The following is a 27734-nucleotide window of genomic DNA, read 5'->3' as shown; positions in this document are numbered from 1 at the left end:
AAAACGTATGACTTATCTCCAGTCTGAATTTGTTATGCTTCGACTTCCAGCCATTGGATCATGTCATACCTTGCTCTGCTAGACTGAAGAGTCCATTGCTGAATATTTATTCCAAAATGCCATTTTGAAATGAAAAGTCAAAACATAATGTTTGAAAACGGTCAAAACAAAATGTTTTCAAAACAAAGACAAAACATTTCACTTCAAAATGGCCAAAATAAACTGCTTTGACAGTTTTGATGTTCTTTTTTCCTAATTTTTTTCAGTAGAAACTATTTACCATATTCAACCCAAATTTGTGAATAGTTGTTGTGACCTGAAAAATGCATTTTTAGGTGAATTTACTACTCACTGAAAAATAAATTTCCCAGCTCTGCTCTAGAGACTGCAAAGTTCCTTAAGGAAAAACATTTCTTAAGGAAAAGGTCTTTTCCTGAGACTGGCAAGTTATTGCTGCTTCCCTTTCATGCCCGTAATAACTAAAGCCATAGAACTTTAGTTTTAACACCGTGGGGGAAATCCTGACCCCATTGAAGTCAATGACAAATCATCCACTGATTTCAGTGGGGCCAAAAATTCACCCCATATTTCACCCCATGTTTTTATACTTACAGCTACATGCACCACACAGTACCAGCTTTTCACCCAGCAAGTTTGTAAGCCCATTAGGAATGACAACATCCTATTCCACTTTGGGGTGGGGAGAAGAAATTTACTGAGCCACATGTATCTAAAAGTATTACCATCACTCCTTACTCATTCTTTGGCTGAGATGTTGACATCCAAAGCAAGCTCACCTCAATACTATTTCAAGGTCAAAGGGGTTTTATCTCCATACATATAGGTATCTCTCATTTACATCACAGGGAGATGAGTGTATATGTCAATGGTTCTCAACCTGAGGCCCAAACAGCACACAGCTGTGGCCCATGTGACATCCTCAGGGCCACATAAGTAGTATATATAGTGTGGATGCCGCCCATATAACCCATAGAGAGCTGCATATATGGCCCAAAATGGTCAATAGGTTGAGAACCCGTAGTATATGTAGATAGCAGAGTAATTCCCTATCGTCCTTCATCATTTAAGGCCTAATTCAGCAAAAGCATTAAGTATGTGCTTAGCTTTAAGCATGTTCTTAGGTCCAATTCACTTCAATAAGAGTTAGGCACATGCTTGAATGCTTTGCTAAATGGGGCCTCAAACAGGATAAATTCTTGCTGTTTACTCCAACATCTGAGAACACGTACACATATTCATTCACAGTTTCTAGCGAGTAAACAGAACATGTACATAATAGGTAGAATTTTTAGTGCAAACCTGTTGACTTAAATGGTGTAACTTATCAGAATTTAGCCCTCTATCTCTATTAAGTTGTTCCTTTGAGGGTGGGTACTGGAGAGTTTAAGGCACTTTTACTCAGAAATGTCTGCCTTTTTCCACCCTCTCTACTAGTGTGAGACAACCTGCTTACTGATCTCATAAGAAAACTTAACTATCAAAAAACATAGGGAAGATGGGGACAGCAGCTGTTACAATTTCCTCCTTCTCCACTCACCTACTTTTCTAAGTCAGAGTCTGTTTTGAGGCAAGAGCAGAGACTGTTCCACTAACCCACACTTATTCCTAATTTACTAAACAAAATCTGGGATTTCATAGGCTAGTCAGTGAGGAGCCCCAAGCACTTTATCTTGTAAGATGAATTTATCTAGAAAATAAATTGTTCCAGGTTGCATAAGAAAGAGAGGAAGGGAATGTTGTGATGTTATACTGATAGATCTGGAATATCCCAAAATGGGACAACTCCAGCCCTTCATTCTTTGGCCCTAGGGGGTATTGTTCCTTGGTCCAACTCCTCTCCCCTGCCAACCAGCCACCACCATCACACTTTCTCCTGCCCAGAAGGAAGAAATAGCCTCAGAGACAGGTGTTGATGCCACTTTCATCCAAATCCCGATCATTTTACTCACATGAGTTCTCACAGTGAATTCAACAGGAATCCTCATGTGGATAAGGTGAGCAGGGGCTTTTAATTAATTGATGACTAGGGGGCTGAATTGCAATGAGGTCCATGTTTTCTCCCCAGAGAGCAAGCACATTACATTTATGAGTTTCCTAAACTACTGTACAAGAGCAAGATTCCTAATGCAACCCATGCGCCCAGGTCCTCCCAAATGGCAGCATAATACACTGCTACTGTGCCACAAGGACTGGCTCTCCTCTGTAGATTTTTTTGCAGACTCAGTACATCCCAAGAACTGAATAGCTAAGGATGTTCTCTTCTCAGTGCAACAATCCTGCAGCAAGCACCATATAAAATAATGCTTTTTAGAAAAAGTCTTTAAAAATAACTTAAACATAACAATGTCATGCTGTGAATAGCATTCCTCTTAATACTGTATGAACATGAAGGTATGTCTTATTTTTATGAAGTTTACATATACAACAACATTATTAACTGTAAACTTGTCTCTCATGTATAAGAGTGTGCACCTCCTACCATCATATCCTTTGGGGGATATATCCCTGGATTGCACCTTGGGAGCTATGGCTCTCTTGCCATAGGCATGGTTGTCATAACTGTTATATTCAAACGAAGTCTTAGAGTATTTCTCTAGTTCCTTGGCCAAGTTGGAGCGGGGTGTGGTGGTGGGGACATTGTTTCTGTAGCCATACTGAGGGATCTCCAATTGCTTAACAAAGCACATGGGCCTAGAAATTAAAGATATGTACAGTTTGTTAGATGCAGTTCAGTTTATTGTGTCTGTGCACAATTTATAGTTCAGATTAGAAAATCTGAGTTATTTATTGCACTCAAGAGACAGCAATATATTATTGTATTGTTTGGTTTGGTTGTTTCCAGCAGACAAACAATATATATTTTCTGGAGCAAAGCTTAGGATAAATTAATTATAATAGCGCTAAATGTATTCTGTGACTAAAAACAATATAATTGGTGAAAAGTTCTATTTTAAAAAATACTTAAGGGTTTCTCCTTCCCTGTGAAATTATATAACAATGTACTTTCTTTGGGAAGGTGGATTAGAGAGAGACAAAAAGACCGGTAGAAATTTTAGACAAATTCTTCTAGTTACTGGAAGTAAAAAACGGCACTAAGAGCTCTACTCAACTCAGGGAGCATCCTTTGAATTCTGCTGACAGTATTTAGTCTTCAGAAGAGAAGAGTGAGGGGGGATTCGATAGCAGCCTTCAACTACCTGAAGGGGGGTTCCAAAGAGGATGGAGCAAGGTTGTTCTCAGTGGTGGCAGATGACAGAACAAGGAACAATGGTCTCAAGTTGCAGTGGGGGAGGTCTAGGTTGGATGTTAGGAAACGCTATTTCACTAGGAGGATGGTGAACCACTGGAATGTGTTACCTAGGGAGGTGGTGGAATTCCTATTCTTAGAAGTTTTTAAGGCCCAGCTTGACAAAGCCCTGGCTGGGATGATTTAGTTGAGGGTGGTCCTGCTTTGAGCAGGAGGTTGGACTAGATGACCTCCTGAGGTCTCTTCCAACCCTAATCTTCTGTGATTCTATGATTCTATTTGCATGTGGTTTGCCCTGTTACAAAAGAAGCTGGGGTCTGCCTCTTCAGGGGGAGATCCGTACGCGGCACCCACACAGTCCCTCTTGCCTCTGAACTGTCATCCAGTCTCTCTGGCTCCTGTTGACTCCTGCACACAAGGCTTTAGCAGGAACTGTGACTCCTGGGGCTGCTCCACACACCACATTCAATAGGCGGGTCCCACAACACAATAAGGGATGGAGTGCAAGCTAATACAGACTTAGGCTGTACCATCTAAAATTCTCATGTGAGAAAGTGTTGCGTGACTGGGCCTTAGAGAGCAAATCCTACAAGGCGCTCAGCATCCTAAAAGGCCACTGATTTTAACGGGGGTTTAGGGTGATTAACTGCAGACTTCGGGTGCTTGGTACCTCAGAGGATCAAGCCCTTTTTCTTTCCCCCACAATTATAACATGTGGAAATGGAAGGGGCATTCAGGGGAACACTAATTTAGTCACATGCAGAAGAGCCATCATGCCTAGCTGGCTGATGAAGTGGAATACAATAAACAGCTAGAAATACTAATATATTTTTAGTAGTTTGCATTTCTGGATGAATTCATTTTCATAAAACTTAGACAAGAGATTGAGGTGTAAATTACCCAAGAAATTATATAATTCATACCGTACCCTTTGATTTTCTTTTGTATGTTGGGTTCCTTTGGAAAATTTCTCTTCAATTTTCACAAAATACAATGGGCCAGATCCTCAGTCGGCGTAGCCCAGTATAGTTTAGGCTCATTTAAGAAAATAAATACAATTCACATAGTGCACATTCAAAACAAAACTAAAATTTTTGGCAGAGCAAAAATCCTATGAATTTGACTTTTTTTATTAGTGAAGACATTTTGAATGCAGGTGGGATGGAGACAAGCGTAAGATCAGTTCACAGGATTTAGACTTGGAACACATAAAGTCCCCAGTCAATCACCGTGGGTGGAATTTATAAGACAACCCTTAGGACGTTCATCTTAAATAGATCAAGAGTTAAAGGTAAAAGGGACGTAGTGTCTGAGATGACAGTCGTACTCAGGCTGCCTAACAAGATCTGAAACACATGAAAGACCCAGAGGCAAAAGCAAAACTGCCAAAACAGCTGTCTAAGGAGTCTGCCAGAGAACCAGATGCTGCTTTTGAAAAGCAGCCTCCTCTGCATGGCATCGGACTCCTGTGACTTCTCACTAAAGAGCAGTGAAAGCCACTGTATTTTTGGTCTGTGTGTGATCCTGCTAATGAAGATTTGATGATTTTGTTCAATGGATATTTATTATTATTATTAAAAGCACCATCGTTGAGTAAAGTATCATGGACAGTGTCTGAAAAAAATGAAACCAGAACTGGGTCCGGTCCAGATAAAGCCACTGAAAACACTTGGGAAAAGGAAAACAAAAATCCAAATTCACTAAATAACGGTTAGCTTTCCTGATGCAGGACATCGTTCTGTTTTCTCAACCCCAAGAACACAAGGGTTTGGAAAATGCCATCAAGATTTTGATGAAGTACTGAGAGAATATTCAAAGAAAGATGACTCCTTTAACAGTAAGAAACATTCATTATAAGTCACCCTATCAAAATTTAGGTCAAAATGATAACCTGACAGAGAGAAACTTATGGGAGGCCTAGGAAATTCTGTGTGCTGGAAGTTGTGGAGAGTCCTTCAAATTCTCCCATGGGGAGAAGGGAAGGATGTGGCCATCCTAACCCACAGATATCATAATATCCATGGTGAAATTCTGCAGCTCTTGGGGCATCAATATAGGGCTGGTACACTCATGCAGAAGTCCAATGCCTTTGCACTGCTCCCTAAACTGTCAGCTCTCCCAGAAGCCACATTTTTCTCCACCCACATCTGGCCCAGCACTAGGTGCATTTAATAGTGCCGAGCTGGATTGTGCATAGGATAAATGCTGAGTCCCAAATGCATGGAGAGAGGGGGTGATTATGACAGATTAGTTCAATCTCCTCCCTCCATCAAAATTTAAACCAATGGAATGGTATTTCCATTCCTTTAATCCCTTCTGTGGGGGAGGGAGCAAAACAGAGACAATGAACTAACCCTTAAGTGTTTTTGGAAGCTAAACTAGATCAGGTATTTTTTCCATAAAAAGGAATGCTGCCAATTTAGTACTGCAAGTAGGGCTTCTGGTTTTCATTTAAACTGATATTTACTAGTAAAAGCCTGCTGAAGAAAACAAGACTTACCGGTAAATATTAGTTTATTCCCAAAAGATACCAACTTTTTTTCACACTGTTCTTAGACTTTGCACTCCAGCAGTCAGCTTTACACCAAACAATGCCTAAGACAAAAATGAGCTTTTCAGGCTTTACATGTATTTGCCAAAATAATTACCAGCCCACCCCCATGCAAATTTGTTGGGAAATAATGCTGAGAAAATTGGATCCAGAAGCCCTAATTCTAAACTCTTCTTTAAGGGAGATATATATGTATATACAACGTATATAAATATAAATGCTCAGATTAATTTAACGTGTGATGAATTTTGCATAGTATTAAGTATTATAGTGATTTCTAATACCTTAAAACCCGATCTGATGCCTGGTTTGATTTTGACACATCACAGCTCTGATGCTTCTCTTGAGCTTTAGCCAGTTTCTCTGCTGCAGCAATAGGACATCCAGAGAGGCTGCAATTACAGAAAGGAAATTTAATTGTCTTGTCCTGAGAAATTTCACATTATAGCACTGATCCAATTACTCCTTTTCCTCCTTAGTCAGCACGAGGAAGAATCTGGAGGAAAAAAGTTTCCAGAACCTTTTCTGTATACATTTCCTCTAGAATAGACTTCCTGTCTTTTTGAGCAACATTCTGCTTTCAAAGTTGCATGGATGATCTCATATCCAATATTCTTCTCCTCCTACTGTACACAGGCAGAACTCTCATGGATGTCAGTTAACAGGCATTCAGGTAGGAAGAGGAGAATATAAGCCAAATTTACTTTGCGGCTTTGTTAGCAGAACGTGGCCCTTTTGTTCATATACATTTTGTCACTGAAATGGTTGATGCAGATTATTCAATGTCAACACAATACAGATGAAATTTTGTGCTGCTTCACACCTCATTCAGCCTCATTAACTTCAATTAGGTTGTGAGGGGTATAAATCAGTGGAGAATTTGACTGAGTGTCTATAAACCTATATCAAAAATATATTTTCTTGCTGTTTATTCATGAAGTTAAACCACTAAAGGTCGTTCTAGTCACGTAACGTGAAAAGAACCAAGACGTCTGGACTTGAACTCTAATTTACAAATGCTGAACTATTTTTGAAGTGATAGTTAATAAGTCTGCTTCTGCTGGAAAAGATTTAGAATAGTTGAAAATAAATATCCTGGTACCAGCAGATGGTGCTCTTAGTGAATTTGTAAAATCCTGTGACCTGACAATGGAGGGGTCTTTTTCTCGTTATTGTCTGTTGCTTGCTTATGTGACCGCAGCTCCTTGTGTTCTCCACAGGAAAAGAAATTAAAGTGAAAGGCAAATCAGTGCACTCGGTGGCATAGGGTTTTAAACTAGAGACAGAGGTGCCTCTCGAAAGGGCTCAGCTTGAAATCTTACTCAGGCCCAGATGCTTCCCTCGCAACAGAAGAAAAAAAGAAGAAGGGGGGGGGGGAAAGCAGAGCAAAATGCCCCAAAAGCTGCAGAAAGAGGTAAGCAGAATGCTCCCTCCACTCCTCCCTGGGTGCCAATGGCAACCCCTCTGTCTCAGTTCCATAGGGGGAAAGGTTGGGGGGCTCTACACAGGTTCAGATTAGTGCCCGCGGCAGCTGCTCTCCAGTGACATGCTCCTCTTCAGACACCGGGGATATCCTAGCAGATATCCAAACGGAAGTCAGTGCTGCTGCAGCATTAGTTGCCATGGAGTCCCCTTCGAAGCTTTTGCTGCTGTGCTGCATGACATTAGTGGGAGGCAGCCAGTGGCTGCATAGCTCCAGAGAAGAAGGAGGTGCCACAGAGCCTTCCAAAGAGACTGGTCCTCTGCAAGGGAATCCATGGAGCTGAGATAAGAACTCTCGGTGAAGCCAGAGCTCTGTAAGTGTGGAGGACCATACCGCCAATACCCTCTGTGGTCTCCCAAGCCATCTTGCTGCAGTTAATGTTAAAAGGAGCTCAGTAATGGGAACCTTGGGTAGTTTTCTGTGCTCTCTGCCCACCTTCCCTGGGTTTTGCCATTGGAAGCTACAACGTAAAGCTCAATTTCCTTATGGAAAAGTCATAAAATATAATAGAAATGATAACTTTTCTGTAAGTTTTTAAAAATAATCCCTAGGATGTAACAGAAAATAAGGTCCATTCTATAGGATGATTAAAAAACTCTATAGAAAAGTATCATTTTCTGTGTAATTCTATACGTTTCTAGAATAATTTCTATGAATTCTATTGCTTTCCTCATCTTGAAAATCAAAAGTACTTTTCCATATTGTTTCTGATTCAGGCAAAATTCTCATTAATTTTTGCCTAAATATGGACTTCAGGTTGAGCCCTTGGATGGCAGAAAACTTTAAATTGTATAATATATATGTAATTGAAATGCTTTTTATTATTTATTCATACAAAATTGTTCTTCTGATTAGAGTGGGATTTTTCACGCAGTATGGAGTCATCACTCATAAAGATGAACATTATATGAACCATAACTCTGTCCTGGTCTTGATAGTTTTTGCAGTCTTTTTCTTTCTTCTATTACTTTCTCCTTAAGGGTCATATGCTTCTTTTAATACAACTCTAGCTAAGTTAAAAAAATAAATAAAAACAAGCAAGTGATGCTTAAAACGTTTCTTACATGAATCAAATTAATTTTGCACAGAAGTCTCTTCACATTGTAAAATAAGTTTAAGGATTTTATGATGCAAAATGAATAAATAAAGCACACTAAGCACCATCTGCCATCTTTAAAACAAAAGAACAAAATCACATACACATATACACACACTCTCAGAACAGACTGCCAGAAGTGCTGCAGCTCTGAAGCAGTGTTCTCTCTAGACTATTAGACCAGTGATGGCTTCCTTACCTTCTGTGAGAATTCCTGTTGCTATTTACGTGGCCCCGACCTGTGCAGCCTGGTGTAGGACACTTAAGAACATTTTCATGCATGGCAAGAACTTGACAAGAAGAGTAAGAGAAAACAGCAGCGTATGAAAGCAAGAAAAAAAAAATCAAGTCCCAGTATATATGAAACCATTTAAAAACCAAAAACCAGGATTCATTAACGACCAGCATTCCTCAAAATACACGTAACCAATAAAGTCTGATGAGGGAAGGAGGTGTCGTGACCTTATGCGCATTAACACGGGTAACACTGTACAGTGAGAATTATGGAAATTACAGAATCTAATAATTAATGTGTCTCTGGTGTGATGGTGAAGCAGGAAACTCCCAACATCCTCTCCATACATAAATGCTGAACACTGATCAGTTCAATAGTAACAGGTGGATTGGGATCAGCCCAGTAATAAAGTGTGGATTGTGATTGTGTAATACAGTTTTATGCACTTATAATAAAGTCTGTGAGCCAAAATCTGCTCTCAGTGATACCAATAAAAAATTGAATTTCTCCAGATTTACATCAGTACAACTGAGAGCAGAATGTGACCGTAATTATGCAAGTCAATTCAATTTTACTAGGGTCCAGTTCTGCCCACAGTCAAATGGGCGTAGTCAATGGAAGTTACTACACATGTAAGCATGAGGGCAGAATTGGTCTCTTTCTCTTTATTTTAATTCTCTATAAATCTTAAATTATAAGAATGCAAATTGAAAAAAAATATGGAAAAGAAACTCCTAAGCAGTAAGCACTTTGTAAAGTTGAGGGCTGGTGGAGTGATTAATCATGAGAGTAAGGAATAGGTAGCATTGGCTTTAGCAAGTTGGGTGCAAGATTTGCCCCCAAATTCTTTCAAGGCAATTCTCTTCTGAATTTCAACATTCTTGCTATAATGGGCCAAATTATCAAGAGGTTTTGTAAAACGGAGGTACATTAACAAGGAACTAGACTGGGACCTTTCCTTTTGTATGACAAGAGACATATCTGAATCCATGTCTCTAAAGCTGGATGGCTAGTGCATTAATGTACAGAACTAGGCCATTCAGCCTCTCCAAATAGCTCCCATTTTATTCACATGGGATGTACTCATGAAGTCATTGTTTAGTTCTCACTCAGACAAACTCTGCTGAAATCAGCGAGTGCTTTGGCTGAGTAAGAATTGAATAAAAACCAAGCAGACACTTGAGGATTTAACCCATAGAGACTGATTCAAAGATCATCATCACCACCATTACCACCACCACTGGCAGTGTATTAAAATGTGTGCAGATGCAAAAGCTTTACTCTGAAATTCCTGCTATTCAAAGCTGTTCTTGAAACATGCTTCACAAGGCCAGCATAACAGGAAAATTAGTTCAATAAATAAATAAAAAGATGAGCTCACCTTTTTCATTTTAGTAACTACGGAACATGCAAACAGTTTAAAGCTATATTCTTCTTTGATTTACAACATCTTCTAAAGAGCTTTATTTTCACCATTTACAAAAAATGAGAGAGAACTTTAAGTAGCTGAGAAAATATTTGTACTTCAGAAAATTACAGGTCAAATTACAAAAATGGAAAAATGAATTAATTTAATCTGCTGAAGTCACAGATCAACCAAGATGCCGTGAGGTTCCCTCATTATCTTAATTCTAGAAAGAACAACCCTGCTATGAAAGAGAAGACTTTGTGTTAGACTCTCTCTCTCTCTGTGCTAATACACTTCTGACTTCCCTTTCTGAGACTACAACTTTCTTGGTGATTTGGGGCCTAATTCAGACCTGCCTTATTCCAGTTTTATGTCAGTAAATGCATTGTCATTAACAGAGTTATGCCACTGTAAAACTGGAGTTGTGCAGTGGTGAATCAGGCTCATGGTCTTCTATAGTGTAAGTCTTAAGGGCCTGATTCTCCTTTCACTTGCACTGGTTTTATACCAGTGAAATTCCATTGGGTCTGATTCTTCTCTGCATGGAGACTTCTGGACAGCTGTACAAAATGGGTGTCAAATGTTGCCCTTCCGATTTGGATGGGTTTTGCACCCATTTTAATTTACACAGGTGTAAATGACTCCTCAATTTGCAAGACAATGGAGAAACAGGCCCACAGAATTCAATGATGTACATGGTGTCCCATTTCACACCAGTGAAAGTAAGAAAAAGAATCAGACCCTAGCCAGATCCTCAGCCGGTATAAAATCAGCACAGCTCAGTTACCTTCAGTGGAACTATTCCAATTTATACCAGCTGAGGATCTGCCTTAAACTTTCAAGACCAAATCCTTCTCTCTTCTACACAAGTGCAACTTCCTTTGACTTCAGTCCCCACAGAACTCATTCACTTTAAGGGAAGATGCACCCAAGTAAATGACAAGAGAGTATGGCTCAAAATCCTGGATACTACTACTACAGGACCAAATTCTCTTTCTCTCTCTTTTTTATAATGTACATTTCTTCATTATGTCTCCAAATAAATAAACACATAAATAAAATGGGTGGTGAGTTTTTCAAACTTGAAAGCACAATTGTTCCTGCACTAAACAACAGGGACATCAGCACTCAGAAGTAAAAGCAGTGCAGTGTTTCTGGAAAATCTTTCTCTGCAGACTGAATGCATCTGTTTAAAAATAACCTAACATTCTCAGAATCAAAGAATACAGCTTTAAAAGTTGTTCTTTTTAGTTTAAAAATTATTAGAGATATGAATATGATGGAATAAAGAAAAAAACTATAGCACAGAACAGGATGCTTAACTGAGACATACCATACCATAAAATGGAAATAAAAAAGGTTGAAAAAGCATGCTAGAAAAATCTTTGGAGTTTTATCCCCAGTTTCCATGAAACAATGTGGACTTACTTTCTGGAGGGACCCTATCTTTGTGTGGGCATCCTGACAAACTGCGGTGATGGGGGTAAAGCCCCGTTACATGGCCAGTTCCATCACACCCAGGGGTAGGACATTTGCTCTCTTTCTTTTCTGTTCTTGAGGGATCTATAATTTACAACAAATGTGTCAAGTGAATTATGCTTTCCAAATTTCTGTAAGAAGGTTCATTTACTGTTGTAAGTTATTCTTTGGTAAATGTTCTTAAAAATACTAGAAGAAAAAACTGCTGCTTCTTAAAACAATTTTGTCACTTTTGTTCCCGTTATCTTCTTTTCATACCACAGGCTCCTATGATCACAGCAATACTTATTATAGTGATTGGGGAGTGACCTTCTTACAGCAAAGCCACACCACTGTCAATCAATGTTCTCCTGGCAAGCATCAACTTAAGAGTGTAAAGACACTCTGAAACTGTTAGCTGGTTCCCCCTTTCTTTTCAGTACTATTTGCCTGATGTACTGAAGCCTGCAAATGTACTGTCATAGACGTTCAGTCTCTTGAGGTTAGCAGACCCAGCTCCTTAGCATACTGGATTCAACGATTCAGCATAAATATATCCTTATTCAAAGTCACTCTAAGCAGATGACACTGATTTTCCTAAATTCCTTATGAAGTAGTAGAATACAAAAGCATATAAAAGCATTTTTGTCCTCCAGTAAGCCATAATAGGGTAAAAGATCTAATCAGATGTAACAATCCCTTATTTTGAATTTGGGCCATTATAATCATGCATCTATAAAGTTTGTGTATTTGTAAGCTTAAAAGGTGAATAATCTTCTATAATGAGGTTTGTTTCTTTGTGTACAAGTCAACGAAAGGGCCTCAGGAGACTTCTGTTCAATAAACTATTGTTTTCTGCCAAGAAAGTAATGGAACTGCTGGTGAAATTATTCCTGAACTAGAACTTGATCACATATTTCATCAGTTTGTTTCCTGTAATAGAACATTTGTAAAGTAACATCCCAGGGCTTCCAACTCAGCACGTAATACAAGCTACATCACATCACCTTTAACACCGTTGCCTGATTTATACACCAGTATTTAAGAAAAAAGTTTCATGCTACTCTGGCTACAAAGATTCCGTCTTATTCTAAGTTAATAGCTAAAAGCAAACATCATCACCCATTCTAGTTCTTCCGTCAGTCCTGAATTCAGTACCCAAACTGATCTATCATCTTTTATGTATTTTATGCTGCTCCTGTTATTTGTTTCTGCAGGATTTATGCTTTTTTGCCTTTGGAAATAAGGTTTTGCTATTAGGTTTCCATGAAGTCTTATGGTAAAAATCAGCCCTGGTTTAGCAGGTACAACCCCAGTGACATCAAGGGACCCTTTCAGTACTTCTAGAGATTTGGGTACAATCTCTTTTTAGTAGGTAAAGTGTACAGACTACCCACAGTTCACATTCAGTTGCAGGTTTTTATTTTTATATTCTCATGTGGTTGTTGCATTTTCTAAATTCCAAACCCTTGCTCAACCATCTTGGCTTATGAGAAACTCTTTATGATATGGTGATTGCTCTTCTGGCCTAATTTCCAGTACTAACTTTTAATATCACACTTTAAACTTAGCTGTCACAAATGCATCTCTAATTGCTAATGTTTTATATTAGTTTGCATGTATGTCAGGTGTAACATACAGTACTATGTTCTCTGCTGTTCAATGGTAAATGTATTTATTTACAAAATTTCATCTTCAAAGCTCTGTCCAGTCATATAAACATCACAAAACCCCTGTGAAGTAGGTAAATACCATTATCCCCAGTTTACACTTTGGGAAATTGAGTTTTAGCAGTTAAACGCAAGGGCACAGAAGGAGTCAGTATCAGAGCTAGGATTAGAACTCAGGAGTTCCTTCCACATATACCTGTGCTGAGACCACTAGACCACCAGTCCCATTTTCATTCTCACACACAACTCTGTACAACTCTTTGTATAAAGCACATTGAAATGTGGGGAAAGTGTTAGATAAGTGAATAAATCATAAAAATAAATAAAATAAGTATAATGTAAATATACCAGTATTCAAGGACTATTAAAATGCAGATGATTAACACAATAGACCATAATGGCTTCTCTAGAGCCCACGGACTAGCACCTCAGCTGATGTAAACTATTTAGCTCTATAGTAGTCAGTGGAGGAATGCCAATTTAGACCAGCTGAGGAGCTTGTCTTACAGTGCCATGCAAATTCGCCTGAGTATTCAGATCCTTAGAATAATAGGGTTTATGAGCTCCAAAAGAGCCTTTATGGTCTAGCAAGTCAGAAAAGATGCTGCACGCTAATCTTACATTTCCAAAACTTGCATGGAATTTTATTTGCACAATTTCCCATTGACTTAATAGAAGACATCCAGCTAAAACTCTATGCAACTATGCAGAAAACTTAGGGCTCAGGTTTATATTCACCTCTCAATATAAATGCATACATATTTGGACTAGCTGATCTGCTCTTATTGAATCCCTTCCTCCAATAGAGAATACTACTCTTTGTTTTTAATTTTTTTTAAGAGCCTAATCCTGAAATCCTCACTCAATCCTTGCCACAGTGGCAGTTTTGCCTGAGCAAAGCTTGCCCAAGCTGGGTCACAAGATTTTAAAAGTCATCAGTCTTGGAGGAAAGAGTCTCTGAAAGATTTTAAATGGAAGAAAAAAAAGTGGCTTGCTGTGTCTTTGTTGTTTCAGTGATCTCTGAGAGCAGAGCTCCTGAAGAGAGAAGACAGGAGTTACGATTCTTCCTAGACACCTCCACCCTGAGAATATTTCCCTTTAATTGTATCATTCATCTCTTTGGAGAACTTTTGCAAGCATGTTTGGGAGATTATATGTGCTATGAGAATGAATGACATAAATAACTCCTTTTCTTTCATCCCCCCTCTAATTCACTGCAATATTCTGTTTTTCTCAATCTTGTCTAGAGTGAGGAAGGAATCATTCTCCTCCCCCTCTCCTCCAGCCTTTCATCTATGAAGAACAGAGAAGGGTCACAGCTGTAAAGTTTCCTGATCCAAACTATCATAAATTTCAGGGCTTTCCTTTGTATCCACGGGTTGTGTTTGGGCCTATCTCCAATTCATCAGGCAGTCCTTAGAAGTAGGTTGGCATCAGGGAAGCTCTAGAAATCACTGAAATAAGAAGCCCATATTTCTACTACTACTATATTAATCCTTTGGCGACTGCAGAGATATATGTTTATGTGTTTTCCTAAGCATTCGTGGGTTGGCAGATCTGGAAAACACTGTTTTAAGGATTTTAATGTCAGCACTGGTTTAACATGTTCTGTTTGGTTTTGTTACATACACACATTAAGAAGGGAACATACACCTATTATGTGTCACATGCAAACAATAGAAAAATCCACATGGCTATGGAATAACTGTTTAACTAAACGTAAACAATGTCTTCCCCAAACACCCAACATTACTAGTTCATACAGTGGACTACAATCTTTGTGTCTGAAAGCAAACAAAATTTCTAAGCTACATTGCAGACGAGTTTCTGAAACCAATAACTTCCATGTTCCTGTTTGTATAACTTATAAGAGACTGGCTATTTCCCCCTCTTAAAACTTGTTTATAAAATCAAAAATCTCCTGATCTGAGATGTGGTGTGCCAACTTTAATCTCACAGCCAGATTTTATGGCCATGTTATCACCCTTCGAAATCAGAGGTTTATAATGGAAAAAACAAAATAACCCACCGCCCCAAACCCACAGTCTAAATTATAGAGATGAAACCAGGTGTTTCTCTATAAGAAATACAATATATAACCAATCCAGCAACATGCTTATCACCTCCTTAGAAATGCAGAGCCCTCAACTTCCATTAAAGTCAATAGGAATTCAGGGTGTTCAACAACTTTCGGGAGGTATTGAATGCTGTATAGGACAGAGCCCTAATGCATATATATGTGGACACATACAGAGGGGTGTGTTAATATAAACACACCATTACTAGGATAATTCTTTAAATTAAAACATATTTTAAAATTAACTTTATATCTATATATCTATATATATATATAATTATGGTTAAGGCAGCACCTTAACTGTTTCCACAATGGAATGAAACCAGTGAAGTGGAATGCATATAAGAAAGAAATTGCTATTGATCTCAGCCCAGGCCACACTATGCCTTGCATAGCAAACGGTTTCCATTACCTTAGTATCTTAAGATAATTAATGTGCAGTCACTGCCCCTATCTTATGTTATCGGTCATTCTGATACTGTTCAATTTCTATCAGGCAACTCTACGTTTTAGATGGGAGCGGCTTCATCAATAACTGTCATTTGATGATAATTTTATAAATCATGATGCCACCTACCCAATCCAATCTGTAAAATATACACTTCATAGCTGATTGACTAACTGCTACATAAATCCCCATCATTCAATAAAGTATGCAATGCAATTCTCCTCATATTTTTAGTCATAATACCTGTTAGAATCATCTTTGCCTCTTTCAACATGATCTCTTATTTGTTTTGTTTCCCTGAAAAGTTATGTTTTTCTATTTAGCCAAATGATATTGCACTGAAATACTGTACATGTTTCTAACACCGTAGAATGAGTTGTTCTATTAGGTAATCACAGCATGATGCTATTTTAGAATCACGCCATAATCTTACAAATTAAATAAACAATGACTTCACATTAGAGTTCTAAGCATCACTTATTAGCATGTTAGCTCACACTTTTTCATGACACAACATACAGTATATAGAAATATTACCTTTACCATAATATGGCTTTTTGACATGGCCGTCACTGGATTTAGGCTTCCTGTCATCCCCAGAAAGTTGTCGTGGAGGCTGTTCCTCAAATGATCTCATATTATCCCTCCTTCCAGCTTCCATTGCCATTTTTTCCCTCATGGCTTTTGCTCTTTCAGTTTCCAAAGCAATAGCTTTCTCAAGCAGGGTTAAGTTACCTTTTGTCATATCAAAAACTTCTTCAGACCTGTCTGAAGTAATAGAGGTGGTATCATCATCTCTTTCATGACACCCATCCTCCTTTGCACAGCTAGAAAAAGTTCTAGATCTGGGGCTCAACTGTTCTTCAAGCCTCATTAAGTTCATCATGTCAGAGTAATTCCGATCTGGCGTTCTTCCTTGGAAGTCATCTTCTTGCCTGACATGTTGACGAGCATTCATATTTTGCTGCTGATTTCTTTCCTGTGGGTTCGTCTCACTAAGTTTCCTAGCCAGATCAAAACACTGGTTCCTTAAGCATTCCAAACTACTGAGACACACCTCTTCATCACTCTCTTCCACCATTTTTTCCATAAGTCCATTGTTCATAGGCTTCCCTAGCATTACAAAGTTCATATTTCTGTTATCTTGCTGTGAAATATTGTCTGCATAATTTCTGTCATTAATGTTTTCTGAAAGCACTACACCATGTCCTTGTGCTAATAATTTAAGGGAGTCCACTGTTTCCCTAACAACATCACTGTCTAAATCTAAACTCAGCTCACTTTTCCGACCAATATTTTCATTTTTGTCACTATCATCTTCCAGACTATTAGATGTATTGCTGTTCATTTCTGATTCTGTCCTGGCTCTGTATGCTGCATCCTCTGCAATTTTGCCAAGATTTAACAATGACTTGGCCACCAGTTCATCATAATTATCATACTCATCATTATTGTTATCGTCTTTTTCTGTGTCTTGCATTATTCGAGTATTGTGACAATTCATTTGATGGTCTTCTGCATAAAAAAAGAAAGAAACAAAGAAAGAAACAAAGAAAGAAAGAAAAAGGAAAAGAAAAGAAAAAAAGTGGCTAGAATTGGAACTGTTGTTGCAATAGCATGGACAGAAAACAAACTGCATGTCAAATACTGTTTATCATACAGAAGCTCTAGAACACTAAGACCCATGTTCACATAAGTAGAAACCACTTGTATTAAGAAAATGAATATCTGTAAAGCCCAGAAGGGCATTTTTATATATTTGCTATGCACCATTAATTTATTTCATTTATCATATAATAAACTATTAATTATGCAGGAAAAAAGACATTTTTTACAAAATTTTATTAATCAGCATTATTTCTAAAATATTAAGGCATAAATTCTTCTATTCCCCCTTTCACTTCTTTATTTATAGTTTTATTGGGGTTATTATAATTATATTATTCAAACTATTATATTTCCTCACTCCCATCTTTTTAAAAGAGTGAGCATTATAGGGTCTGTTTTCTTAATTAATTAATGTACACCAAAAGAGAATTGGCTCTTATATAAGCACCATATACATCATTAGTGCTATATGAAAAACAACTGCAAGACAAGTACACAAAGAGGTACAAATACATTTCAATAAGTGCACCCATAGCTAGAATTCAAAATCTATTGCTCAGCTATTGCAAACTATGAATAAGTAAAAAACGGTGATAATCATTACATAAAAGGAAAGTAGAAATAACAGTATGTACAATATAAGTGTAAGTAGCTACACTATCCCCAGTTTAGATTCGCTTACATACATGACATTGGCTTCAATCCAAAGTGTCTTGTCTATACAAAGGCCACATTAGATAACTCCTGTATTGGCTTGTTATCCTGTACATCACAATATCACAAGATGAGACATCATAACTCTGTTTTACTGAGTTCTGCTCCAATAACTAGTGAGTAACAGAGGGGCAACTTTGTGAATAGAATGAGTCACTCTGAGACACCAGGGATACCCTTGGATATATCTCATGGTAATTCAAAAGTTAATGTGCATCACCATCATACAAGTTCTTAAATAAACATAGGTCAATTGTTATTGACTAAAAACACAACATAAAATATATTTTGACACTCAGCTACTCAAACATTTGGAATATTTGCTGCAAGCACTTATATGTAACAGTAACTCACATTTTTTTAAAAAAGGACTTCCCCAATTTAGTAATTAGCATGATGCACTGGGCCAGCTCAACCAATGGAGTTATGCTGATTTGCACCAGCTCAAGAGCTGGCCCATCAGCATAAGCTAACATCATAGGGACTCAGATATATTTTGGTACAATTGTAGATATAACAATTTCTTAGCTATGACCTTTGTGCTTTGGGTTAATGTAGTGGGAAATTTCAGGTAGCAGGAGAATTTAATTTACTAATATTTGCTGACAGGCATGCTTTTGGCATAAAAGAATATTTTCTGCAGGTTGGCGGACAAAAGAATAAATCAGAATTTTAAATACAAAGCTCAACAGTGAGAAATATAATACTTTAGCCACATGCTAGTGTTCATGCTACATAGTGGTTGGGGATCCTGGGATGAGAGGAAGCTGTAGTTAAGCAGCAGAACTGATATACATAGCGGATTAGGTTGTGTCTAGGAAAGGAAGAGCAGAGATCCAAGGGTAGTATATTGTACAAACTACCTTAGCTAGTTAAGTATAGTATAGAGGATTATTAACAAGTAAAGATGTGTGTTATATTCAGCTGATAAGAAAACCCAATTCATTGTCATCAAACCCATTTTTATTGTCAATCTTGGTATTATTTTAGTTTACAAGTCTATTATTTTTGTGATATTCAAAATTCGGATGGCCTCAGTTCACTAAAATTGAGGTGTGTCAGAACCTGGTTTTCTCAGTGCAAGACTTGAGATAGAGTTCAGCTATTTAAAAATTTTCCATTTGATGTGTTTGCATAGAAGTAGGTAGTTATGTTAGACAATTAGTCTGTGGTATAAGAAAATCAAATGCGTTTAATACTCTAACGATCATATTCTAAAATGAAATTTATAAACAAATCTCACATTACTGTAAATATTACAGCCCAGGACCATCTGTATGAAGAATATTCAGTGGAAACTGCTGCTTTCACATAGTACTTCTTGCAGTTGTGTCTGATGGGCAGCCAGAGGTGGAAGAAGTAACAGGGAGAACAATTAATGAGGCAGTAAGCTACACCTCCAAAAAATGCTGATGTGTTCAAGCCTAAGACTTTAACTTCCAAAAGCTGTTGTAAAGCCAACGTGAGTTTAACAGCATATTGAAACACAGGACATGAAAATGTACATATTCTCAGTTCAGTCATACTAGGACTGGTCATGTGTGCATTGAGCGTTCCACACAACACCTTTTGAACCTTTGAATTCTGAGTTGGTGTTTTGACTTGAATGACGGGCATGTGGATGATTACCAGTGGATGAATGTGCAGCACTTTGCCTATATTACTGTGCAAAGCCAAAATACGAATCCCTTATTTCCTGAGTAAAGACATAAATTCCTTTGGAGTGCTTGTGAAGCTGGATAAAAGCTATAACTTTAATATTGTTTATTCTGTGAGTTTGGTTTTATCCATTTAAGCTCTCCTGCCCATTCAACTGAAAAAAAGGAGGAGGAGGGGCAAGTGGTGGAGAAGAAGAAAGTGTAATGTTTGAACCTTTGATGAGGGAAACAGGGGAATAAATTATTTTAATCCTCCAGTTACTATTTGTCTTCCACTTTATATTTCTTTAAAAACAATTATGTTTCTAGGGAAACATTTATTAATTAACTGCATGAAGTAACTTTTTTCTTTTTTTTTTTTCTTCTTTTTTGAGGAAAACTACAGACGCATGTACAGTTCTCCAGGGCCATCAGCACTCTGGCCAGATCCAGTAGCGCTCTTATGCATGTGCTTAGTTTTGAAGCTACGTACTTAAGTGCTTTGCTGGGTCAGGCAAGAATGGTCATCACCCCGAAGGTTCAAGTCCCAACATGGTTGGTTAACATGATTTTCGAAATATTTTAGTTTAACAATGAGGCAAAATTACTCTATACAAAACAATGTTACTTCCCTTTGAGTCAACTATATAAAATCTTACCATGCTATTATTATTTTTATGCTACCAAAGTTTAACTTTTAACTGGTTCCTCACATTTTGTCAGTTTAATGATAATATGAATTTTATTAGGACTCCACACATTATAGGTGAGATCTTGACTGACTGTTATATGGCTACGTGGGGAGGGAGTATGGCACCTTATTGCATCGCTTACACAACCTGGCTTAAATTGTAACAGTTACACCTGGGAACGCAGATAGGCTGCTACCAAAATGTTTCCCCAAGGTACAAGTGGCCAAGAGTGGGGTGGGGGCGGGGGGTGGATGCAGCTATCACTCTGATCCTTCCTATATGCTGGCTGGCTGCATGGACAGGGAATAATCATAAGGGGAGTTGCAGATTGTGCTCCCCACATCCTGGCCCAAGCAGGAGGTCTCCTCTCTCTCTCCTCTCTTACTATGCCTTGCTGTGCCTTTAAGACATGATCTAGCCTTATGTAAGTGGTGTCTGTCTGCAGATGGTTTGGCAATAGAGAAGACTTAATTGTTGGCCGGAATCTGTGTGTCTGTTTCTCTAAGTGTCTTGAACATTTCTTCACTTGTGAGGTAAACTGGGTACCTTGTAGTTTGTAGGGAGTAGTTCTGTGATGAGCCAAAGTATAATTTCCTCCATGGGTTTGACCATGGGAGTTGCTCTTTACATATCCTATAGGAAACAACAAACATCAAGATGTGCTGTTATACTAGGTAGCTGGACACTTTTCAGCAGTGTTTTAAAGCATCAGGTTCCTTCAGCCACCTGAACATATGTGTGTTCCTGTATTACTGCCCTTACAAAAGTGAAGCATATTGGCTTTTCCATAGCACCTTTCATCCAAGGATCTCAAAGCACTTTACAAAAATTAATTAATAAAGCCTCACAACACCCCTGTGAGGTAGGTATTTTTAGCTCCATTTTACAGATGGGAGAAACGAGACACAGAGAGATTGAGTGAGCCATTCCAGATCGCTCAGTGAGTCACTGGAGAGCCAGGAACAAGACTTAGACCTCCCGACAGTGCTTCCTCCCTTTGCTTCTAGCAAATACATTTTTATACATCTCTTTGGTAGAATAAACCTTGCCATACTTTTACTATAAGAACTCATGCAAAGTAGCACCTTCTTTTTAAAAGGAAAATATATAGCATTTAGTTTCAGAGATTCTGCAGAGAGAGGCAATGATACTTCAGTAGTAGCTACGTTCCTATCAAAAGCCACAGATTTCACAAACCAAAGGTTTCTCAAAGCTGTGGCGTGCCTGTCATTTTATCTGCCTTTTCATGGGCATGAGGGAAAACAACATGGCTACCAATTCCCAACCTATGCAGTTATACTAGCTTCCTGAACAGATGGAATTTTTCATCATCCAATCAGAATCCTCTGTTTTTTATGACACCTGACTCATCTCACTTAGTCATACACCAGTTCCTAACTGTTCAGTATGCAATGTAATTGGGTTGCCCCTTTCCTCCTTCTGGTCCAACAAAGTGAAAAATATATATGTTCATACATAGGTCTACACACCACACAAACATGTCTGGAATATTTTAAAGTCAGTCTAAGAAAGCTGAAAGGGACACTTTCAGATCATATAAGGTCGAAATTTCTAGATGTTTGTAAAACGAACTTCTTCGCTTTTCATTTTTACAAAAATCTCAGACAAAGAGAAATTGGCTTCTTTTCTGGAAAAATCGTATAAGGGAGGAAACTGAGGTGAGGAAAACTCAGTGAGCTTCTGCCAAATTCTTCCACTCTGGGTAGGGTTTCTTTCCACCCCTCCACTGAGGAAACAGAGGCCTCACACTGTGGAAGAGTCTAATCCAAAATTCACTGAAGTCAACTGAAAAACTCCCATTGACTTCAATGGAATTTGGATCACACCCCAAATCTTTCAAAATCCATGTGGACTCCAAGGATCCAGTAGGTACTCAAGACTGACCATGTGTAACTCTTTGCCTCTGCCCCAGTTCCTGTTATTCTCCTTTGCTGTGTGTTATGTTAAAAAACAAAGCAATTTATTTGTATAATATTTGACAGCTTTTTTTACTTCTATTTGCAAATACATAAAATACAATATCCAGGATAAAAAAAATTGGCTAATTATTTCTTACATGCATTTTAATTACTATATAACATCTATGTCATTTTTTCCTACTTCTCCCTAAAAAACACTTACTATAGTGGTAATGTTGGGTTCCACTGCTTAGAATCTCCCACAATAATTACAGCATTCAAGTAATAGCCAATGCTCAACGAGAAATGAATGAAGTGCAGAAGTCATTAAACACTGTAAGGAAAGTCTGAGCTGAAGAACACAGCACATCACAGTGGGGTTCAGTATTGTAAAACAGGAGTGAATGCTGCAGAGCAGGTCTGTACAGACCTTCAGATACTGTACATAATTAACTATTCTTTCTTACTGTGTCTTTTCTTCCTTAAAAAAATTATTTTCTTTCAGTTACCACGTTAGTCTTTTCATTTTCTCTCTGTTCCACTTCTTATCTGGTCTTACTAACTGATATATGGTGCAGGGTTGTTGGGATTTTCCCTTCAAATAGGAAAAAGTGCCGGTATTTGAAAAGGAATAGTAGGCACCCTTGCAGAATCAGAATTTGTACCTAACTATAGAACTGTCAATGGCAAAGAAAAATGTTCTTTAATTGTTCATATTAAGATAAAATTGAAAATAACCAACATACGTTTTAATTAATAATTTTGGAACCATGAAATTGATAAATGTGCTCTCGTAAAAAATAATGGGTGTCTTCTCATCTCAATGGGCAGGGATTCATCTACAGTTTCACCCTTTTCGGATAATCCTAATCTCGCTCTTCTGTCTCCCTTTGTATCCCTCTTGTGACCACTGGTTTTTGTTCCATATGAGCCAAGGGTATTTTCTCGCCCTCTGTGGCTCAAACAGCTTTTACCATCACTTCCTGTGCTCCCAGTATTCCTTTTCAGATCCCCACCCACCCAATTATTAATTATTGTTATTTATGCAGTACCAGAGGCGTGTTCATGATGCTTTACAGTAAACATGTTTCTTTCCAAAACAGGGTATGATCTAAGGGCCGATTCCTGCCAACTCAATTCTACCACCCTTACTCATGTTGAGTAATAACCTGCCTCACAAATATTCCCATTAGGTGGTGGCAGAATATGAGAAGTTTGTACTCAGGAATATTCCCATTGACATTATAGAATCAGCCATGTAATTAGACAAAGAGAGAGCTCCAGACAACCAAGGAGGAGATTAGAGGGTAAGATTTTCTTAAAATAAAGCCATGCATTTGTTCAACAGTTACAATTTTTGCCATTCTTATGCACAATGTAGGGTTGCCAACCCTCCGGGATTGCCCTGGAGTCACCAGGAATTAAAGATTAATCTTTAATTAAAAAGTATGTCATGCGATGAAACCTCCAGGAATACGTCCAACCAAAATTGGCAACCCTAACAGTGAGTAATATGTTACTCTACAAGTAACTTCATTTATTGAAATGGAACTCCTTGCAGAGTACGATAACTATTCAGTGTGAATAAAAATGACAAGATCTAGCCCACAGTATTTAATTCCCCCTCTTTGTTGTTGTTTTTTTTGTTTTGTGTGACATTCTTCTGAATATCTCCAGGGAGCATAGGGATATCTGAAGGGGCAGTTTTAACAGCAACCATTCTCCAAGGGGTATGCCAGTTTTTTCCTCACTCTTAGGCTATGTCTACATTGCAACCAGGAATGTGATTTGCAGCTCATGTAGACGTACCCACCTTAGCATTAATCTAGCTAGATCGCTATAAATAGTAATGAGAACATGGTGGTGCAGGCTTCAGTGCAGGACACAAATTTGAGTGTGTACCCAGGAGATTCAGGCAGGTTTGTATAACTCATGCTGAAGCCTGCTTTGAGGCATCTTCACTGCTATTGTTAAGCAGGCTAGCTAGATGAAAGCAAGCGTGGGTTCTTCTACACAAGCTGCAATTCTCACCCATGGTCTGGCCTCTCTTTCCAAAACTGCATTCACCTCTGACTTGACGTGAGGGGAAGTACTTACTTTCTATTTCCTTCTTATGAAAAAAAAATACATATTCCACTTGCCTTTCTTTAATAACAGTGTCCTACTCAGTATCAACTTATGCACCTAGATGGCATTTCCACAGGGCTGGGACTTTTGTCTCACAAGCATTATATCTCACCATGGCAGTGGTATACAACCTTTCAGTCAAAGGGCAAAACATTATTGCAGAAAAGGTTAAGAGGCCGTAATCAATACTTTGGGACAGACCCTCTGGCCTGCTCCACTCCCTTTGCACAGAGACTGTGCAGGGGTATGGGCAGATAATCAGGGAGCTGTGACTGAGGCTGCTTCTCATCTTCTACTGCTTTCACTTCTCCGAGGCTTCCTGGAGGGAGCAATGGGCTGGGTAAAGTAGGGGAGCCATACTGTCTCAGGCATTCCCCTGGGCTCAGACATAGCCAGTTGAGTGTGTACTGGTTTCCTGCTCTAACTCAGGCTCCCATTGTCCACCAGGGAAGCTGGTGATGAAGCAGCAAAATCTGCTCTCCAAGCCCTGCAGTACAGCAGGGGAGCTGCAGCACAGAATGAAGAGCAGCTACTCACAGATCTAGTTCACAGCAGAGCTGCTCTTGGGGCTGTGGTGTAGACCACTCAGGAATCAGAGACCTCCCTACCTTCTCCCTACAGCAGCAGGCCCAATCTGAACACCAGTTTAAAAATCACAGAAAGCAGCTCAGGGAACATGTTTCCAATCCATAATAACATGCACATTTTCTTCTTAGCACAGTTGTCTTCTAGGGCCACAGATTGGATGCTACTGGGGCACGAAATCTCCTTTTACCTACAACACACTGAGCAATCCTGACTCACATTCTTTTACTCAAACCATTGTGTTTCTCTTTGCTGCATAGCTTGTTGAGGATCAGCAATAGTCTGTTACACAGAAGGAATTGCCGGGGGAGGTGAGGAGCTAGTTTAAGATATTTTTGGGTTGTGGACAGGGACAAAGTTACGTGGGAACAGACTGATGATGGTTAAGTGGAATGACTTGTTTATGCTGGGTTGGGTGATGTGGAAATGATTATATCCAGTTAGATGAATCTGCTCTCCATTATGAGGTTGAGGATGTTCTTGTTAGGTTAGATTTTATTTTGGGAAGGGATCTTCTGGGTGTTTTCTTAATAATGCTGTCTGATCAACCCTCAGGCTGAGGTGAGAGATTTGCTAGGTTTTTTCCCTCTGTTTCCATCCTCTCTTTGAGTTCAGTAGTTGCGGAATTGGGAAGATAAATATTCTATGTGTAAGAGTAACAGACTTTGTCTAATTTAGAAGCTTTTTCTTAGGATATGGATCTTGTTTCACTTTCCCCCACCACATCATTTTTTCAGGAGCTGGCTTCAGCATCTACACCCCTTTTAATTCCCTCAGTTTGGTGGTGGTGAAGGCTGAGCAATGCTATTGTGAGCTGAAGATAGGGAGGGACCATCTCTGGGTGATTGGGTTCATTGGTGCTCATGATAGAGGGTATGGGGAAACAAAGCAGGAGATTCTGTAGATTGAGATCTGTGGTTAGATTATTGTTATATGTGGCATCATCATGGAAGGGTAGGACACCAATTAGTAGAGACCCTACCCTTCAATTCATGTCGTTTAGTCCATGGCCAGTGACTCACTCTATCAATGTGCCTGCTACCATAGAACACTGGATCCTCTTCTGTTTACAGCCATCGACAAAGAAGCCCCTAAGCATTCTCTGCCTAATTTCCATCCTCACAGTTGTATAGTATTACCTTTCACACCCTAAGCAGGGCAGTAGCAGACATGCCCAGAGACCAGTTCAGCCTCAGGATGTATAAACATTTATGGTATGGTATTGGTAGTGGTGAAGAAAACTTTGTTCTTTCTACTACTGTACACACAAAGTTATTTCCAGCAGGATTGTTCCAAGTGGCTGACCTCCTGGTATATCCTCAGTGGCTCCGCTTGGAAACTGACAGATCTTTCACATTGTAAGGAATTTCTCACCTGCTGCGCAGCTCTGCATTGGACTGGCTGTCCTGGTCAGAAAGGATTTGTGTCTAGTGAGGACAATTGTAATGACTTCCCTGGGAGAATTTGGGTCAGGTTCTTCATGCTGTAATCTTGTCAACTGACCTGCCTCTAATCTGCCATCGTTGGGAAGATTATCCTGAAGGTTGTGGCAAGGCAATTTTGGTGTCACATGGATTCCTTCATCCCTGTTAGTCTGGTTTTAGTATGTCATGGAAGCTGTGCTGGTCTTATTGGCTGAGGATTTCCTCCTGTCAGTGGGGAATAATCAGGAGTCTGTGCTGATCCTTTTAGATACGAGAGTATTTGACACTGTTGAGTGTGAAGTTTGGCTACTTTGCCTGCAGTTACTAGACGGGGAAGACAATAGAGTCTTTCTGACTTCTAGGGGTTGTTACATTACTTGGGATACCCTTGAAAACTTGAAGCTGAAACTTAGTTACCTGAAACCATGCCTGTCCTGCAATAACTGTGGCAGTGGTTTAGGTCAAGCACCACATCTAATTTCATGGACCCCACATTTAAATCTGGTTGCTAGTAGCAGAACAATCTCAACCGATCTCTCTCTCAACCGAGGGCGTTTCTTTCTGGAACTCATTTTCCTAGGATATCCAACAGAACGAGAATCTATGGAACTTTAGAGTACAGTACAAACATTTCTCTTTTCTGATTCATGTCTTTGAGGGGATGATGAAATAGTGGAAGGGTTTGTTTGTTTTAAGGTAATTTCCTTTTCTTTTTGCTCATTGGAAAAGGGTATTGCAATGGTATTTATTAAATTTTGATTATGTGCCCTGAGACATCAGAAAGTAGATCATCAATCAAGTAAATCAAGTAAAATAAATAATTAAATAAGTACAATAGCTAGATTTCCATTATATATATGCAGTCTTAGCTTATAATGTGCAAATTACATTTTTCTGATTTATTCTGTGAGTCTGTTCCTACTCTCACAATGGTGCAAACCAGGGTAGCTATAATGAAGTTCAGAGGAGTTACACCAACATAAAACTAGTGATGAGATCAGAATTGCTTGTTCTAAATCCACCTGAGATCATGTTTGCTCTTTTCCTGCAAGTATGCTGCAGATGAGTCACATTAAAATCACTCTACAATTTTTTTCACTCTCAGTTATTTGTCCATTTTTGGGCTCTAGTCTCATTACTTTAAATTTCTCTACACTGCTTGGACTACTTATCAGCTAATAGAACTAATCTACCCATTATTAATTTGTTTACTCTAACACTTTGTATTTGCTGCTGTACTATGCTTTACGACTTTCTAAATAAATTTATTAAGTGGAAGAGTATCAAATTCTTCTCTAAAACTCAGATAAATCAGGTACATTGTTTCACCACAA

At 38.7% G+C, this 27734-nt stretch overlaps 1 protein-coding gene across 20 annotated transcripts in view; it reads right to left on the bottom strand.

The window, feature by feature from the left end:
* The window catches only part of MYT1L (myelin transcription factor 1 like), a 387237-nt gene that overhangs the window by 90991 nt on the left and 268512 nt on the right, over positions 1 to 27734 (bottom strand). For 12 of the 20 annotated variants that reach the window (XM_037894144.2, XM_043542308.1, XM_043542311.1 and 9 more), the window contains 5 exons: positions 16232 to 17209; positions 11470 to 11604; positions 8598 to 8688; positions 6104 to 6211; positions 2501 to 2712 (listed from right to left, as the gene is read on the bottom strand). In XM_037894144.2, the coding sequence (XP_037750072.1) occupies positions 2501 to 2712; positions 6104 to 6211; positions 8598 to 8688; positions 11470 to 11604; positions 16232 to 17209 (1524 nt within the window). The remainder of the gene's footprint in view (positions 1 to 2500; positions 2713 to 6103; positions 6212 to 8597; positions 8689 to 11469; positions 11605 to 16231; positions 17210 to 27734) is intronic. The other 8 variants (XM_043542307.1, XM_043542310.1, XM_043542313.1 and 5 more) reach the window with 4 other exon arrangements.

The sequence above is a fragment of the Chelonia mydas genome, chromosome 3 (genome assembly GCF_015237465.2).
Source record: "Chelonia mydas isolate rCheMyd1 chromosome 3, rCheMyd1.pri.v2, whole genome shotgun sequence".
Taxonomy (NCBI): domain Eukaryota; kingdom Metazoa; phylum Chordata; order Testudines; family Cheloniidae; genus Chelonia; species Chelonia mydas.
This window is presented reverse-complemented; position numbering and strand designations above follow the sequence as displayed.